Source organism: Pavona decussata, unplaced genomic scaffold, assembly GCF_977016875.1.
Source record: "Pavona decussata unplaced genomic scaffold, jaPavDecu1.1 SCAFFOLD_175, whole genome shotgun sequence".
Classification (NCBI taxonomy): Eukaryota; Metazoa; Cnidaria; class Anthozoa; order Scleractinia; family Agariciidae; genus Pavona; species Pavona decussata.
Window position 1 is genome coordinate 2,660,001 of NW_028145586.1, and position 20,129 is coordinate 2,680,129.

The window sequence follows — 20,129 nt, forward strand, 5'->3', positions numbered from 1 at the left end:
TGTTTGTTTTTCTATGGCCTGTGCAGATATCAAATATCAAAAGAATAGCTTGTGGACTTACATGTAATTTTGGGGTCTGAGGGGGAGGTGGGAGGTGAAGGGGACTTGGGTAGAAAAGTGATGGGATGCTGAAAATTGTACATGTACTTTTTGGAGTTTGGCATATTGCTTAAGGTGCTAATGTCTAAAACAATTCATGTTTGTTATTTTCTTACCTTTTAGGTTTCACCCAAAACAGTTACATGACATTTCTATATAATTGTGAAAGGAAACATAAATTTGTTGCTAGAATTCATACCCCATAGGCGAGAAAAGAAATTTAAGCCACTCGACCCATAAAATGATATTTCTATTACATGTTCCTTTACATGACATTAATTTGCTGATGAGTATCTCAGTCACTTTCATCCAAGAATCCCCTACACCTCATACACATTTTTCAAAGAAAAAAAAACTGGGCCCTTCAAATCTCATTTGGTAAACCAGAGGCATCAGTTTTGTGAAGGGATCACTTAATGAAGAATTACATCCAGTATAAAAAATAATAATTATTATTACAAGCACAAAGCATAACATGACCATGTAGAGTTATAAATTAAATACTGAATAGAACACAAAATTACATGAGTAAGTGTACAGCAATATCAATATCAATATCATTATCAACATAATGGTAACCATATAGTTTTGAACAGAAAACAAATTAAGTTTTTTGTTAAGTCTACTTAATAAATGATAAACTTAAGAGAGTAGAAGTGGGCAACTTAAACAACTTACTATCTTGATCTGTCTGCCTTTCAGTTTGATTGCTCTCAGGACTGGCTCCTTTACTGTTAAAAGCCTGTATGGAAAAATTGTATGAGGTGAACTTCTTCAAAGATGTCACCAGATACGAGGTGGTGTCCTTTCCAAGGACAGTGCGATTTTCTTGTGCGCTTTCTTTTTCCTTGTACAAAATAAAATACCCCTGGATGGCACCTCTGGCTTCTTGTTTGGTAAGTATCTAAATGGAGAAAAGGAGAGAAAATTTTTGACCACACTCTCAAGAATACATTAATCTATTATTGGATGGCACCAGGAGTAAAACTTAACGTGGATACCAAATAGTTCAGTTTGATGTTTGAATGCCCTCTTTATTTTTATTAGGTAACTGCAAATTAGCGAACCAGCAAACCACCTAATGCTTTGAAAATGAAATAGATAACAAGTACACAATGAAAGTCCCTCAATTCCTGCTGGCGGCTCAGAATTTTTTTTTCCAAGAATATTTTCATTGTGTACTAATTATAGTAAAAAGAAAACAAAAAATACCAATACCTAAAAGAGAAAGAAAATATTTTATTTATTGACTTTACAGTATTACTAAGTTAAACATCAAACTTAGCATTAATCTTGCTGTAGTAAACAGACTGAAACAGCCATTCACCAGATAACTGTGACACAGAAAGACTAGTGTCAATCGACTGTGGTGGACATTATGATCTCTTAAAGAATTGGTTTATTGAAATACAGTCGAACCTCCCTTTGCCACTACCTCTCGTAAGCGACCACCTCTCATTAGCGACCACTTTTCCAAAATACCAAAAGTTTTCAATTCAAATCACTATAGATGGAACCTCTCGTAGGCGACCACCTCTCGTAAGCGACCACCTCTCTTAGAGATGATTTCTTAAAATTTTCAATTGTTTTTAACCTCCTGTAGGCGGCCACTTGACACACAATCTGGTGTTTCTCTCACGGGCGGAAATTGCAGAATGTGTCGCTGTAACATATTGCCCACATCATTACAGCGGAAGCCGTATTAATATCTCACAGCCAGAGCTACCGGAAGTGTCCCCCGAAATAGCTTACAGGGCTTAAAGTTAGCGACCAGCTGGTCGCATATGCGACTAGATTTTTTATTTTGTGCCTAAAAAATTTTATGTGATCGCACTCACGCGCCTAAAAATGCCCAAGCTCAGTGCGCCTGAATCGGGGCCACTTTGTTTCCTCACCTGACAATTCTTGTGTACTCTGCCTGATTAACACAAAACAGAAGCTTGAAATAATAAATTCAAATGTGGATGTAACGCAATTAGGTTCCACATAAGAAAGTTACACCGTTTTTCTTACATCAGTGTGTGTTTTATTTGTTGTTTCTTCAAGTCCATTTCTTGTCCGTGTTTCATTCCACCCCAGACTTTACCCCAGACTCTTCTCGGTTATGTGACCGCACCGCTGACACGTACGTACGAGTGAAGGCATCCTTCTGAAACACGTGCTTCTCGCGCAATTTAGTTCGCTTTGCCGATATTAAAGAGTCAAGAATGTTTAAACAATCTGGGTTAAGAGACTTTTTTTCTTCAAGGTACGAACAAGAGTTACAGTTCAGTCAATGCGTTGTCAACAATCTAATTTATTCTCTTTTTCGAAACGCTCATTTACAAAAAGAAAATTTATTCTCAAACAGCCGTTCGCTGCCTTCCAACACATTTGACCCAACTCCAGCTGTTGTGAAGTGGTTAAACAGTGAACAGAGATCAAGGTGAGCTAACCTTGCCTACAGAAAGTAGCCAAATGAATTACTTTCAGTCGGGTGATCCGTGGGACTTGAAGGATTTCATTTGATCGAAAGGATTCAATGACGTTATTCCTTACCTTTGTTTTGTCTTATTATCTTGTTGAATGTACCATAACATGTAATATTCAAAAAATGTAACAGTATTATTGCTATCTCAAACGTACAGTAAGAGACTGAAAGAAACAAACACACGATTGAAATAAAACATTACCATGCCGATTAACGATCGGCAAGCGAAAATAAGAAAAAGAAATTAACAACATGTCGGTGCCGTCATGACACCATTATCAACGATCACTAATAAAATGTCTGAAGCTTCTGATTTTTCTTTTTGGTGCTACCAGTATTTTAAGTTGTGCTCCTAAAATTTTTAGCTGTGCGCCTAAAATTTCGGAAATGTGCCTAGAAATTTACACCTGGTAGCACAGGTGCTCCCAAAGCCAAAAATAAACTTTGAGCCCTGGCTTAGCATTGAAAACAATAATTGATAACGTGCACATGCACTATACATGTAGTGTACACTGAAATAAACTTTAATCAGGTTGAATCTCTTCTAGGAAGGAAACTCTCTTATCTTGTAAATAGCATGCATGTACTGACTCTCTCAACCTTTGTAATACTCAACAGAAAAATTGTGGCGATAAAGAACGTCAACTGGATTATGTAACAAACAAACGCGAAAGTTGTAGATGTTTTACGCTTGAAATGTAACATCGCAAAAACGCCATTTACTGTTTGCTCCTAAATCAGGCAGTCTACAGAAAAGTTGTTACTTTGGGTTTCGAAAAGCACTGGCAATTACAATATGTAAATTACCCGAAATTTAGACCCTCTATGGTCTGACCTCTGGTAAGTGACCACCTCCCGTAAGTGACCACATATCCTTGACATTATGGGTGGTCGCTTACGGGAGGTTCGACTGTATTCTTTTTTTATTTTTTCCTCTTCTTCTTCTTCTTTCTTTTTTACCATGTTTATTTTATCTCACGTTCTTCAATTAATTTCCAATTGACCTGTGTTTGTCTCTTGGGCCTTTATGGTTTCTCTGGGCTTTTTTGGGACTGTATTGGGTAAATGTTCAGGTGTGTTGGTTCCAACAGTCATTTTGAGTACCTGATTTGTAAGTACATAGCACCAAACAACACTTTTACAAGTATATATCAAAATCTAGCACATGAATAACAACAATAATTACTATAGCTTTCACAGAAGTTATTCAACATGCAGGCATAATAATTTATGGTACATTTAGAATTCATGCCGATGGTGTGGCCAGCTTATTGTCGTATCCAATTTAATGAAGATTACATGCAGAATCAATAGAAATTGAAAATTTCTATTCCAGTCATACCTGCCAAGAGACATTAACGGAAGTGGAAGTGAGAACAGTCACACTGAAGGATGGAGCAATACTTGGAGCTGTTAAAGGAAATTCACCATTGCCATTAGAATGTATCTTCCTTTAGCATGGACATGTGTGTGCCCTGTGATACATCATATGTCTGTGGACACTTTTGCACTTCATTGTCACGTGGTTAGTAACAAAGGAAACTTTAATACCTGAAGTGGGAAAGGGGTGTAAGCGATGATTTGGCTGTGAAATCCAAATTTCTCTCTACTCATTCTGTAAGCTCTACTTTGGCCTGGTGACTTGTAAATGAAACTAGAGAAATTTGGATTCCTAGGCCTGAAATCATCTTGGTTAATACTTCAGCTAATCACAAAATAATATCCGCTTGCAATTTAACACCAAAATCTGTAGGGGCATTTTTAAGATACCTCAACTGATGCAACATAGGAATTTTTCATTGATCTGCGCTTTATTTTAACTGTTCACAAACATAAATACCTTAAATCAGAGACACCCATGAAGCTCAATATAATGTACATTTAGAATGTTTTGCTATGAGGGAAGACCTTTCAACAGAAGAAAGTGTCAAGTTTTATTTTGCTAGAGATATTGGTGAAAAATGCGGGAATAAACAAAACCACCCGAAATAAATGGTTCCTTATTTACTTGAAAACGCTCTTACAGATTTTTTGCTAATTTCGCCTGCAAATTGTCTTGATTGAGAAGTTTAAATCCCTACAGTTTTGTGTTAAAGTGTCTGACTTGATTTCGAGATAATCAACAATGTTAAAATGAGAGGCTACGTGCTACCGTTGCTATGGCAATAGTTGTTACTGATGGAAACCGATGAAAAAATTAACTTTGATCATATGTTGAAAATATGATGATGTAGCATGAAGGAGATCGAGGTTTAACTTCTATGCAAGATTGTAATTTCAAAACTTCCACCCTAAGTCCAGAAAAACTGCTGCAAGCCTCCTTAAGTTATTATACACTCCTCACTCAAGGGCAAGGGTCATTTATGCATGAATTTAAGGGCTTTCCTTTCATTGACATCCAATAAAAACTCACCATGAAATAAATTGAGTCTCTTGGGCACATGTACACAAGAATACTATTAATAGTAAATGTTTGATCTATGGCTATGGCTTAATTATTAAAGCCAACATACCTTCTTCATCAGTGGTTGTATTCACTACAGAGCTTCTAAGACTAGAACCAACTTTGTTAGTTGCAAACACCTTAATAAAGTAAGTTGTCCAAGGAAAAAGATCCTCTAGAGAAGCACTTGCGGAGGAGCCAGATACCACACAGGCACCATTGGGCAATCCTTGACATTTGGCATCCCTGAAGTTCTGATTATCTTCACTGATCTCCACTGTGTAGTTAAGAATTCCACTGTTCCCATCAAAACTAGCCCTCCAGGAGATATTCACCAAACGTGATCCCTTAGACTCCACCAACACATCTTGTGGTGGGTCTGGTACCACTGTGGAGTACAATAATTATAGAACATGCAGTACAATCAGCCTTCAGAGAGTTAATTAAATCTTCTATGACACAATCTTACAATAATTATTATTATTACTAAGAGATCAATCAGATGAGCTACTACTCCTACAATAGCTAGGTAGATGTACACTTTTGACCCAAATGACCTCTAGCTCCTTGGTCATGTGAGGCTCTCCAGCATGAAAAAGACTAAGATGCACTCATTGGCAACAACCTTTGCCTATATGTAATTTTTAAAAGTAGTTTTCTTAATAGTCCCTGAGGACCAAGTGTTAACATTTTAAACTTGGGTTTCCAACAAGTATTGAGACAAGCATTTTTTGTCCTCAGAAAGTACATGTACCATTATCCACCCCCTTTACAGGGTAAACACCTTACGTTTATGGTTCATAAACCCTTGCAATTAAGCACTACAAGTTCACTATTATTGTCTATAAACATAATTGACCGTGTATAAAAAATACATCTTGATCAAGAAAACCTGAATAATTTTTTTTACTACAATGTACTTACATGTACAGTACCTAGTTTGTTCTGACTCTACACACATTTTAGTTTTGAAACCAAATGAACATATCTTTCTATGTAACAAGAGCTCTTGAATTTAGACTTTTGTGGCTGGTATTATACACCTTCCTGGTACAAAGATAATAATTATTATAAGGATGTAAAAACTGCTGAAAGACCTGGAAGAATGCACTCCTAATACAGATTTGGAGTCAAGATTGTATAGGACAATCAAGAATTGAATGGATCTTGGGACGGGTATCTGGCATCCCCTGCAGATTTTGCAGGGATGAATAACATCATCACCAACTATGCAAAGGAGAGAGAGCCTGGGATCAAGATCATCAGATGCACTCCCTAATTTTTGATTATTACTAGTATAAAATTATTATTGTATGATCCAACTTTTTCTTCACTCATTTCATTGGTTACATACATACAGTCATATACTGTCAGATAGATCACAGGGAGAAGTTAAAGATACTGATAATTTATGCCATAAGTGTAAAAACAAACCTTGTACAACAAGTAATGTCGTAGCAGATGAATAATTATTATGGGCACTGTTTATAACCAGACATGTGTAATTCCCAGCAACGTCTACGGTGCTTGCATTGATTCTCAATTGAACTTGGCTTTCATTGAAATCTACAATAGACCCTTGTGTAAAATTCTCAGCGGAAGCATTTCTTGAAATAACAGTTCCATCTTTTTCCCACTGTACTTCAGAAGGTGTTGGTGAAGAATTGTAGTGGCAAGTCAACAGAATGTCATTTCCTATAACAACAAACTGTTTTGGAGGTCCATCAATTGTCACCTCTGGTTTAACTGCAATCAAATGCAAGACAGTATTGCAGTCAGTTAATAGTAAAACATCTGGGATGTTCAAGCCATCTCATTTTCATGTATTTGCTTTGTTTTATGTACAGCCAATGACAATTATTCCTGACTAATTTGCATTTGTCAGTTAGAGTAAAAAACAAACAAGGAAACTAAGGGGAATTTAAAAGAATGAATCAGTAACAAGCACTGGACAGGTGCACTGCCAAGGAGTCTCACAAGAACAATATGGTGCAGGCATAAACCTAGAACAGAGGACAATCATGATTTATATAATATTGAAGGGTGGCCGTATTGGAAGACATAATATTGATGTCAAATTATGTCATAAGCATAGAAACTAGGAGACTAGTCATGTCAGCGAGAGTGCACCACTTGATGCCTTCCAATATCCCACAAATTATATCAAATGCACTGTGTTGCTTAAGTCCCTTAATGACCTAGGATATGCTAATGCACGACCCCTGGGCCAGACAATTATGGGAAAATGTTGCATTAATGACTCAGGAGGATGAGGGTTGGGCGCTGCTGGAATATTATTGACTGATGCATAATGTTTAGATGAAAAAGTGTAGTCTATTTATTAAACCAAATTTAAAACACCATATGCATGTAGCAGTTAAGAAGCTGAATCATGATGTGACAACATTGATCGTCTCAGCAGCTAGCACATGATCAATGCACAATAATTCTGTTTAAGTGGATTTTAAATAAGGTGAAAAAAATGCTTTGTAAATGTATACAAGATTAGTGAGACATTGATTATGTCTACAAAGTTTCAGGTTTGTTACTTACATAACTTAAAAAGTTATGGATAGTAGTTGGATTGTGATTTCCTGAGATGAGAGGAGTGTCAGGTCAAAACCTGACTCACCACATAATAATTATAATACTGAACCTGAGAAGTCTCATAGAGACTAACATCTATTGACTTTTGATAACTCCTTACCGACTCCCTGCCATAAAAACTTAATGGAACTTCAAGCATATGATAAGATAATGGCAAATATATGGAGTTATAGAAACAGCGAAAGAATACTCTGGCATAAACATTGATAATCTACATGGCAAAACGTTTCGCTTTCACAGAAACTGCAGTTTCACAGCTGAAGCTGAAATATTGATTAGGATAAACACCACGAAAACATCACTGAATAGTTTAAAAATTCTATATTCGGAAAACTCTCAATTTGTAATTAAGCTCAAAAGAATTTGACATAAGTGTGCACCTGTAATTACAATGAGCATACCTATTAATGATTTGGGAGAATAATAAAGTTTAAATTTTGATTTGCGCAAGTAAAATATTTCGATTACTATCTTGTCGCGGTATTCAGGCCTTTATAAATCACCCACGTACAAGGAAGTCGAAAATATAAAACAATATGGAACAGCAATAACTTATATAGCTGCTGTGAAAGTGTAACCGGTCTGCTTCATCGTTTCCGAAATATCACTCAAAGATAACTTTCTTTAATTTCAGACAAAAGTGTTTCTTTGCGATTGTAGATCGAAACAGATCGAAGTTAAAGATACAAATAAATCGGAATTGAACGTGTGTGGTATTAAACGTAAGATAAATAACGCGAAGAAGCCCGCCAGTAAATACACATGAATACACGGTCGTTATTTCCGCTTTAGAATCAAGAACTGAAAGTCTTGTTTTCAAAACTAAGAAACAAACATTTACCTGCTTCAGCGGCCGAAGACAATACCACCAGCAATAAGAGTGAACACAAGCCTGACACGTGAAATTTATGGACGATTTTTCGCACAAGATGTTCGTCCATATTTTCGCAGCATAATTCCCTCGCTTGAGCGATCGTGTTCCAGTACAAATATTGAATCCTTACCCCTCCCAGGAGCGGAAATCGTCAACGAAAGTGAGGTCACGACTCAAAATAAACCGAATACATTAAGCTCAGAAAACTCTTTGTAGAATAATCTTTCCTTTAATCTAATATCTAAAAAGATTAAAGCAAAGAAAGACAAAAGGTATATAAAAAATAATTAAGTTTAAGAGTCATTTTATTATCATGGTAACAAAAAACATAAGCAAATGAAGTGACAAAGAATGTTCGAGATTGGCAGCTGACGTCAAAAACGCCAATCCAGGTTATTATTATAATCATGCAAACTCACAACAACACAATGTTTTGACAATTAACCAACTTATTGTCTGCTGCAGTTATCAGATTTCCTTGTACCTTTTTGACTGAAGAGGTTGCCTGAGAATTGACCTTTCACAAACTGACGTCTAAACTCATTCTGATATTTTAAAACTCTCCATAAAGCGCCATCCCATCCCATCCGATGCACTCTATAATTAATCACATTTATCGTCCATAAATAGTCTTTTCAATATAAACAGTTTGTCGGAGTTTTCGTTAGAGAAGGTAATATTTTTGGGATACCCAAAAGGAAGAAGCCTACTAAACAATTTTTAAATCTATCACAAAATGATCTTTAAACTCACGGAGACCGAAGAAGTTCTCATTTGTCATTGTTTTATTACCGGTATCTTCTTTTGACTACACTCAGTAGTCTTGTTAAAGGAAAGAGACGCTTGAGTAAATACACACAAACACACTTTTGTATCAAACGATGATACTAGAATATTCAACGCGCAGAGTATCCAAACATTCATGGCCATCGGAGTCGAAAATTTGAATCCAAATGCGGTTTGAATGAACTCTAGAATAAGAGAAAAAAGGGTCCAAATTCGCCAAATAGGGTGAAAAATCTCGCCTGCGTGACTAAACTGACTAAGCACTAACTTATAGCTTGACTAACGCGCTTTAAAAGTGGAAGGGTGTACCAGTAATCTATCCCGCAAAAAGGATAAAGTTTTTCTAAGGCATAAGCATGGAGCCTGAAAATGGAGACAAACAGGCTTTTCCAGACTTGTGTGGAAATAGATTTCTAGAGAAATTTCCATGAATTTGGAACAGGCTTCCTAAAAGTGCCGAAACAATTTCTCGCGGGGACTTTATTCAGTTGCGATTTGGAAAAACGAAAACGAGTAAAAATCGCAAAACTAAGCACGCGCAAAAAATTTCGTGCAATGCCGGTGATTATGTTGGCAAACGACCTGCATACTCCGGGTACTCAGACAAATAATGTCAAAACCATCTAAAATGGTCCGCTATAGTGAAAGGAAAAGATGGCAAATTGCCGAGTTGACTTAGTTTAACGATTAGAATCTTTCATTTTACTACCCTTTATTGAGAGTCGTGAAGGAAGTAGGGGAAGGGAGGGAGGATCTCAGTTCCCAGTCCAGATTTTGCCCCAGGGTACGATTTTCAGGGTCCAAATTTGATGACCAAATTCCATCTCCAGTGCGTCAAATATCATTTTTTCCGTGAAAAAAGGGCAAATCCCAGTTACTATTTTAACCCTTCAGGACCTTCTTCATTCTTTTTATACACAATAAAAATAATAAACTACTCACAATGCACTTCGAGGGTTCCTGCAGTTGATGTGATGCTGTTACTGATACTGTTGTTTGCCACACATCTGTATTGTCCTTCATCTGATCGGTGAACGTCCTCTATTGTCAAACTATGAGTGTTCCCTGATGAATTTGCGGTTAGTTTTGAATTTGCTTCTGTGTTCAGTATCTCATTGTTCTTTGTCCATTTGATGCTGGGTGGAGGATTTCCTTCTACTGAACAGCCAAAAACAACGACTCGTCCTTCAATTTGCACGATATCTCCTGGATGTTTTGTGAATTCAGGTGCATCTGAAACGACACAAATACAAATACAGTCAAACTTCTTCACCAAAGGGACAGAGTTGATTGACTGTTTTTAATGGAGGTCTCTGTCTTACAGAGGTAGAGTTTTAAATGAAGTTTGGTCCCACTTTTACCAAATAAACTGTTCGTGAAAAGGATTAATAAGGAGGTGTCAGCATTAAAGAAGTAGCGTTAATATGAGTTTTTGTCCCTTTGGGAACAAGTAAAAGCTCTGTAATATGAAAGTGGATAAGTCGGAATTTTGTCTCTCCAGCACCAAGTGAACAGTGTCCATAATAAGCAGGTGTGCATATTATAGAGGAAAGCCTTCAATGATTTTTGGCACCTCCAAGTTATCTGTTTTACAGAGATGTACGTATTACAGAACTAGAGCGTACATGAGTTTTGGTCTCCTTTGGAGCCAGTGAATCGACTGTTATGGAGGTATCGGTACTGAAGAGATAGCATTAAAGGTGTGGTCTCTGTACGACCAAGTTAACTCTCTGTTAAAAAAAAGGTTTCCGTATTATGGAGGTGTCTGAAACAAAACGTCCGAGTGGAACTTGACTGGTCCGTAAGTGCATGTCTTTAACTTAAAGTTACTTTCTTAAAACACTGAAAAAAGACAAATGAAAATCCTCATAAATAAAAAGGTTGTGTAGTTGGCATCTATCGATGACAATAATTGACAGAATAATTGCGATATCGACATTTTTTCAAATCGACAACATTTGTGCAAACTCTCATGGATAGTTATCGATCTATAGGACGCCTTTCTTCCCGATATCGGTTTGAATCAGTAGTCCACGTCGGGTATTGCTATACTCAGAAATGATAATACTCTTCTACTCAGGACTGACCACCGAGCAACCTTAGCATGAACATCAAAGAAAAAAAAGCTAATTAGTATTTACATTGTACATCCAGTATAGCAGCATTGGAGGTAACCGTTTCAATAGTGTTGCTAGCCACACATCGGTATTGATTTCCACTGTCCGTCCTTCTAACATTCGTTATAGCCAACTGCTTGTTATCTGATGATAAACTGATTCTGGGATTGGCAGTCGTATTTACAGCAGATCCATTTATGGTCCACGAAAAATCCGTAGGTAATGGATTTCCAGTTGCGTCACAAGATAAAGTGGCGTTTTTTCCTTCTTCAACTGTCAGATTCTCTGGATGAGAAGTGAACTCAGGTTTGTCTGCATTTAGTAATAAGAAAAGTGAACCTCACAATTAGTAGTTTCAGAGCTATGATTCCTACATTTGTACATAGAAAGAGCTACTGTTTCCTACATTTGTAAATAGTAATCATGCGTTCTATCAAGCATTTTCAGAGAGGTCTGCAAGGATATTGTCTAGCAGCGGTGATTTGTGTGTAGGATTTATGTTTTTTGTTGTCATACACTACGTGGAAAATGAGAAGGCTGGCAAAACCACTAAGTTCCATTAGGTGACAAGGCCACAAATCAACTATACTTCAATGTACCGGCCTCCGCCTTTATAATAGTATTCCTATACTCAGAAATGATAATACTCCTCTACTCAGAACTGAACACCAAGCAACCCTTGGTATGAACATCAAAGAGAAATAATGAAAAGTAGAATTTACATTGTATATCAGTCAGTGTAGCAGCATTGGAGGTAACATTTCCAATAACGTTGCTAGCCACACATCGGTATTGATTTCCACTGTCCGTCCTTCTCACATTCGTTATAGTCAACCGCTTGTCCTCCAATGATAAACTGATTCTGGGATCGGCAGTCGTATTTACAGCAGATCCATTTATGGTCCACGAAAAAGTCGGTACTGGATTTCCAATGGCGTTACAAGGAAAGATCACGTTTGATCCTTCCGTCGCTGTCGTATACTGTGGATGTTCTGTGATCTCAGGTGCAACTAAATTAGAAAACAAATCATTCACCTGATGTAAGCAGAAAACATTTCAGGACCTTCTCCTGGCAAGATATGATCTACGTCTTAGTTATCATCTGCGGGCGGGATTGACAACACCAATGAAGTCTGTGCTACTTCTTGATTTTCGTAGCAGCGGTGATGATGTGTATGTAGGTTTTTCTTTTGGGCGGTCATTTATTAGCGGGGGAAATGAACGCAGGCAATATATAACTGAACTAAAGTTAAGTTCGATTATGTTTACAAAAGACATCTCTATTAAGGAAACATAAAAGAAGGCACAAAGTAGCTATACTTTCTTGTACCATCATCCACCTCTATACTCAAATAAAAATCCTCTACTCAGAACTGAACACCGAGCCGATCTTAGCATGAATCTGAAAGAGATATTATGCTATGTAGTATTTACATTGTACATTCAGTGAAGCAGCATTGGAGGTAACTGATTCAATAACCATGTTGTCTGCTGCACATCGATTTTGATTTCCACTGTCTGTCCTTAAGTGGCATTCCTTCAAAACCAGATAGGTATTGGTTTTGGGAGGGAAGGAAGCAAGCGCTACACACATTTTTTTTTTGATGCTGTGTGGTGTTTTCTTATATCCAGCTTTTTATACAACTACATCATGTCACATTTCAATTATCTTGCAACTTGCTCAATTTGTTTCAGTTTTATTTATAAAAAAGAGTTCACAATGAATTACTACTTGGAGCAAAAAAAAACAACAACAAACACAAAAACAAAACCGGAAATACAGGTAGTAAAATTGACTTAATTCACTATATTTGAATTCATCACGCAGCACAACTTAAATTCTACTTACATTGTACATCCAGTGTAGCCACTTTGGAGCCAGTTGTCCCAACACTGTTAGTCGCATCACACCTGTATTCTCCGCTGTCTTTTCTGCTAACATTCGTTATTGTCAACTCCTTGTTATCTGATGATAAACTGATTCTGGGATTGGCAGCCGCATTTACAGCAGATCCATCTATGGTCCACGAAAAAGTCGGCACTGGATTTCCAACGGCGTTACAAGATAAAGTGACGTTTTTTCCTTCTTCAACCGTCCGATTGTCTGGATGAGAAGTGATCTCAGGCTTGTCTGCATTTAGTAATAAAAAAACAACAACTCATAATCTGTGCACACAATAATGATGAGTTCTATCATGCGTTTTCACATAGATCTTCAATGATGTTGTCTAGCAGCGGTGATTTTTGTTTTTGGTTGTTATACATTTTTGGTTGTCATACACTACGTGGAAAACTGAGAAGGTTGGCAAAACCACTAAGTTCCATTAAGTTTAAGACAAGGCCACAAATCAACTATACTTCGATGTACCGGCCTCCGCCTTTATAATGGTATTCTTCTACTCAGAACTGAACACCGAGCAACCTTAGCATGAACATCAAAGAGAAATAATGAAAAGTAGTACTTACATTGTATATTCAGTGTAGCAGCATTGGAGGTAACATTCCCTTTAATGTTGTTGGCCACACATCGGTATTGATTTCCACTGTATGTCCTATTCAAATTGGTTAAAGTCAACTCTTTGTTCTCTGATGATAAACTGATTCTGGGATTGGCAGCTGCATTTACAGCAGATCCATTTATGGTCCACGAAAAAGTCGGAACTGGATTTCCAATGGCGTTACAAGTCAACAACACGTTTGACCCTTCCGTTGTTGTCGTATCCTGTGGATGTTTTGTGATCTCAGGTGCAACTAAATTAGAAAACAAATCATTCACCTGATGTAAGCAGAAAACATTTCAGGACCTTCTCCTGGCAAGATATGATCTACGTCTTAGTTATCATCTGCGGGCGGGATTGACAACACCAATGAAGTCTGTGCTACTTCTTAATTTTCGTGGCAGCGGTGATGTGTATGTAGGTTTTTCTTTTGGGCGGTCATTTATTAGCGGGGGAAATGAATGCAAGCAATATATAACTGAACTAAAGTTAAGTTCGATTATGTTTACAAAAGACATCTCTGTTAAGGAAACCTAAAAGAAGGCACAAAGTAGCTATACTTTCTTGCACCATCATCCACCTCTATACTCAAATAAAAATCCTCTACTCAGAACTGAACGCCAAGCCGATCTTAGCATGAATCTGAAAGAGATATTATGCTATGTAGTATTTACATTGTACATTCAGTGAAGCAGCATTGGAGGTAACTGATTCAATAACCATGTTGTCGGCTGCACATCCGTATTGATTTCCACTGTCTGTCCTTTAGTGGCATTCCTTCAAAACCAGATAGGTATTGGTTTTGGGAGGGAAGGAAGCAAGCGCTACACACATTTTGTTTGATGCTGTATGGTGAGTGTTTTGTTATATCAAGCTTTTTATACAACTACATCATGTCACATTTCATTTATCTTGCAACTTGCTCAATTTGTTCCAGTTTTATCTAGAAAAAAGAGTTCCAATCGATCACTACTTGGAGCAAAAAAAAAAAAAACCGGAAATACAGGTAGTAAAATTGACTTAATTCACTGTATTTGAATTCATGACGCAGCACAACTTAAATTCTACTTACATTGTACATCCAGTGTAGCCACTTTGGAGACAGTTGTCCCAACACTGTTAGTCGCCTCACACTTGTATTCTCCGCTGTCTTTTCTGCTTACGTTCGTTATTGTCAACTCCTTGTTATCTGATAATAAACTTATTCTGGGATTGGCAGCCGCATTTACAGCAGATCCATTTCTGGTCCACGAAAAATTCGGCACTGGATTTCCAATGGCGTTACAAGATAAAGTGACGTTTTTTCCTTCTTCAACTGTCCGGTTGTCTGGATGAGAAGTGATCTCAGGCTTGTCTGCATTTAGTAATAAAAAAACAACAACTCATAATCTGTGTACACAGTTATGATGAGTTCTATCATGCGTTTTCACATAGATCTTCAATGATGTTGTCTAGCAGCGGCGATTTTTGTTTCTGGTTGTTATACATTAGGTGGAAAAACGAGAGGGCTAACAAAACCACTAAGTTTTATTATATAAGAAAAGACTCTAGAAAAAAATCTCTTAAGGCCACAAATCAGCTATACTTCAAAGTACCAGCCTCCGCCTTAATAATAGTATTCCTATACTCAGAAATGATAATACTTCTCTACTCAGAACTGACCACCGAGCAACCCTTGGTATGAACATCAAAGATAAATAATGCTAAGTAGTATTTACATTCTACATTCAGTGAAGCAGCATTGGAGGTAACCATTCCAATACTGTTGTTGGCCACACATCGGTATTGATTTCCACTGTCTGTCCTTTCCACATTCGTTATCGTCAACTGCTTGTTATCTGATGCTAAACTGATTCTGGAATTGGCAGTCGTATTGATAGCAGATCCATTTATGGTCCACGAAAAAGTCGGTACTGGATTGCCAATTGCGTTACAAGATAAATTGACGTTTTTGCCTTCTTCTACAGTCTGATTCTCTGGATGAGAAGTGAATTCAGGCTTGTCTATTATTGGAAAAAAGTAAAAGAACTAGGTTTTAATAACAATCAATTATAATAAATAACAGTTAAAAATATCGTTAAATGTGTCTTGGAAAAAAAGTGTATGCATATGTACAAGTTTTTTTGAAGAGCGTTGTTGGGCTTGTACATGGACGGTTGATTGCAGTTGCAGGCTAGGAGTTAAATGCGGTAAAATGCATTTACGAAAACATTATGTATCACATTTATAACTTTTTAAGTGGGGTTGGGTGGGAGGGCGGGGGGGGGGGGGGGTGAAGAGGATATGTTTGGAGGCCAACACTTCCAGTTCTGCACGACTTCCTTTCGTGGCTTCTCCGTCTCTGTTAGATACGCTCGTCGTGTTAGTAGATTTCAACTGCAGTCGTTTGGGAATGTGAAAATTACTTACACAGTGAACTTGAAGCGGGGCCGGCACCATCAGGTCAGCTGAAACCAACTAAATATGCAACTTTGCTTCCTTTAATTTAAGGTTAAGACATACTTAGCGGTCGCAAGGAGGATCCCTTGCGACCGATCCCCCGGAAGATCCCGGTCCCTTAGAAAGAGGCTACTGCGGTCAGTTTTGTTGCAAATGCATATAATTTGAAAACCACCTATTGGCATTCCCGTTACCAATTTAAGTTATTAAATCACATTATTTTAGTTTGTGCTGAGCGTCGACCCATTATCGCTTCAAAACGGAACGAAAAATAAAGGCCACTGTTCTTACATTGAACATCTAGAGTGGCAGCATCGGAGGTAGTTTCATTTCCAACGCTGTTGTTCGCCACACATCGATATTGTCCACTGTCGTCTCTGCTCACATTAGTTATAGTCAACTTCTTATTGTCCTCTCCAAAACTGATTCTGGAATCTCCACTCGAACTTATAAGGGATCCATCTTTGGTCCATGATATTGCAGGTGCAGGATCTCCAGTGGCGTTACAAGAGAAAGACACGTTAGCTCCTTCGTTTGCTGTCACATCCTGGGGAGGTTCTGTGATCTGAGGTGCAACTGAAATTAGAAAACAAATCAGTTACCTGTTGTTCAGGACTTTCGCCTGGTAAGACATGATTTATGTCTTAGTTATCATTTGCAAGATTGGCGACCCCAACGGAGCCAGTGCTACTTCAGTCTATCTTTGTAGAAAAACGATAGATACAGTGTATAATTTTTTTTATCACAGTCATCTTTTCCATTATTTAACTTCAATTTACTTGTTTAATTTCCTGGTAAACATAGCATATAAAATTATGTTAAAATACGTGTTATTACAAGTACCAGGAAACCATCTGAGTTTAAAGTAGCTTTTTCCACGAGAAACAACTTAGTTTGCAGTTAAATAAAGGTATCATTAAGGTGATGCGATCAAATTGCATTGGACATTCTAACTGAGCATAATTTCTCGAGTCTTTAGCGTGCATACGAGCGTGCACGCATAAAGAAGATTGCAGTTTTGCTGTGAGGCTAGGCTCGGCCGACAAATGATTGGTCGTTTTCCCTCAAACGAACATGGTGACCCCAGACTTAAAATGTCTATTTAATTAACTGCGTCTCGCAATGATATAGTCAAGTTTGAAGAGTTTTCATTATTCAGATTTGAAATATTCTGGTGGAATCACTACCACAATCTGTTTTGAGTATCTTCAATAAGATCGTATACCGGTGCTGAAATTCCCTGAAATAAAGTCACGAAGACCAAGGACATAACATTTTTCTACCCAGCCGTAACAATTATGCTTTCCTAGTTGACCACGTTAAGTCAAATGAGCTGAAACGCTGAGGGGCGATCAATATTGACTGGTTCTCTTCAGTTTTGAAACCAGCAGGTCAGTTGTAGCTACTGGCTAGTAAGCAAGGAATGAATAAAAACGACGAGAAAAAGAATAATACCGCTATATAACTGAAAAACGACATAAGAATACTTTATCCGTTTACACTCAAATCTTTCGCTCCACATTAGCTTCACTTCGCATTTTGAAGTATCGAACGGTTTTCGATTGACAATTATATCTTAAATAACATCCATAGCCTATATTCTTGTTGTTAGCCATTTTAACCGCTGTAAAACCTAAAAAAATAAGAAAAGACCGTTAAAGATAAGGTTTTCGCTTCGAGAGCTCAAAAATGATAAGTTTTTTTTGTGAGTCTGTGACCTTTCTATTTAAATCATTTTATGATTTGCCAAAAAAGTATCAAGTTTTTTGAAGTGAATCATGTGAAGACTGATCGAGACTGTGTGTCTGTGTTAATTGTTTGAGTATGTGACATACTTCAATTTAAAAAACTTGAACTTTTTTAGTAAATCATAAAATGATTTTGTAAACCCACAGACGCACAAAAAAACTTTTCAGCTTCGAGCTCTCCAAGTGAAGACCTTTATTTATTTAATGGACGTTTCTTATTTTTTAGATTTCACCACGGTTAAGCAACCATTAGTGAGTATGAACACAATATTTGGATGCAGCAATTTGCTAAGAAATGTTAGAAACAAAAATATGAATGTATTGTACGATACATGGTGTTTGTTGTTATTGAAATTCACCTCGTCGTTCTGTGTCGCCGTGTTCCTCTGGCTAGAGACCTACGGCCATTTGTTTTGTTTTGTTTTAATTTTCCAACGAATCCACAAGAATGGCTTTTAATTTTGTTTAATTACATGTATAATACCATAACAAATAAACATTGTTGCGTTGTAGTTAAGATTAACTTTGTGAGGGCCTTTCAAACCACGTACCGTCGCAAAGACATTTGTCAGCCCATAGAAATCTAAGATATTTGTGAATTTCACTCAAGATTGTAGTTTGCTTTGAGGAAAATATCAACGTAGTAAGGTCGATTGCGTTCGGTTGTGATTGCAGTAAAGCTTGTATCGCGCTTTGTGAAGCAATATCTAACAAAGTGAATCGAAATTCACTGTCAGTGAAGATTTTAGGTCCTTGCCGAAAGAACGAAGAGGAGCAAAGTGACGCTCCCTTTACTTCATTAAAGCATAACGGTTTAGGAATACTTCTGTTCAGTGGATTAAAAATGGAGTCAACAGGAAGCGTATCAAAAATACCGGTTGGAGGGGGTGACTAAGAGCCACGAGTTTTGCCGGAGAGCGTTTCTTTATGGCCTACACTGACTCTGTGAAGGAGTTTGTAAACGGCTTCAGTAAGGACATACGTGCTAAAGGTAATGAGCAACAACGGAATAAAAATAAACAGGCTAAGAGAGGTAGCTAATAGCTATGACTAATTATAACGTAAAGCGAACAATGGCAACAATCATGACACTTTCAGAGCTACATATAAGGCATACGTCACAGCCCTGATGGATCACAACTAACCTCCTTGTGTGAACGGCACAGCGACCAATAGCAGCAACAAAGCCTTGACACTCATTTAAGATTCGCGACTCAGATTTACGGCGAAGTGCCTTCTCTGTACATCAAGCTACCCGGTTGATGATTTATGCGTAAATGATTCCCTTAAATTTACCGGCGGAAATAGAAAGGGTACGCATATCAATCAGGAAGACCGAGAGGAATTGGAGAGGTGGATCACTCTAACCGGTAGCTAAAAGCTTTCCGAACGTGATCACACGCACCATTAGATTTTCCAACCGGAATTTGTGCGGCTGTTCTGTGCAAACTAAACGTGAAGCTTCACAATCTATCCACTTACGTCTCAATAAGCAATATTGACAAAACTGATGAAGTAGAAGATAAGTCATGCATTGACACCGATGAATGTTTGAGTATGTTTTTGGGCAAACGCAATGGTAAGCACCACATGCTTTTCACTTAATTCTTACTTAATGTTAACTAAAGAAGAGAATTAGTTGTACAGTTATTGTGAATTTGATAAACACTTAGTTCGAAAGTAATATTGATAAAACCGATAAGTCGAAAAGCAGCAAGCCGAGGAATGTTGCTGGTGTTCCTGTGCAAAAGAAAAGGTAAGCACCTCAGGATTGCTACTTTATCTTTTCAGGAGAACTGACTTCACAAACGATGTATGAAATCAATAAACCCTTAATTTTAAATCGATAAGTCAGAAAAATAGATCAAGCGCTAAGCCAAGGAATATTGCGGGTGTCTGTGGCAAAACCCACCAACACACTAAGCACCATAGGTTGTCCTCGTAGTTTATTCTCTTGAGATTAAAGAAGAGAAAAAATCGAAGGAGATTTCCCGAAAACGAATATTGAGAAAGTAAGTCAGAAAGATGAGTCATGGATTAAACAAGGA

At 37.5% G+C, this 20,129-nt stretch overlaps 1 protein-coding gene across 4 annotated transcripts in view; it reads right to left on the reverse strand.

The window, feature by feature from the left end:
• Positions 1–20,129, reverse strand: part of LOC146463666 (tyrosine-protein phosphatase Lar-like) — a 90,331-nt gene that overhangs the window by 53,430 nt on the left and 16,772 nt on the right. For 3 of the 4 annotated variants that reach the window (XM_085084084.1, XM_085084086.1, XM_085084085.1), the window contains exons 13-24: positions 16,625–16,909; positions 15,613–15,897; positions 14,967–15,248; positions 13,863–14,147; positions 13,246–13,527; positions 12,119–12,406; positions 11,421–11,708; positions 10,222–10,512; positions 6,447–6,758; positions 5,083–5,400; positions 3,912–3,979; positions 778–1,003 (exon numbers count right to left, since the gene is read on the reverse strand). In XM_085084084.1, coding sequence (XP_084940210.1) covers positions 778–1,003; positions 3,912–3,979; positions 5,083–5,400; positions 6,447–6,758; positions 10,222–10,512; positions 11,421–11,708; positions 12,119–12,406; positions 13,246–13,527; positions 13,863–14,147; positions 14,967–15,248; positions 15,613–15,897; positions 16,625–16,909 — 3,210 coding nt within the window. The remainder of the gene's footprint in view (positions 1–777; positions 1,004–3,911; positions 3,980–5,082; positions 5,401–6,446; positions 6,759–10,221; positions 10,513–11,420; positions 11,709–12,118; positions 12,407–13,245; positions 13,528–13,862; positions 14,148–14,966; positions 15,249–15,612; positions 15,898–16,624; positions 16,910–20,129) is intronic. The other variant, XM_085084087.1, reaches the window with a different exon arrangement.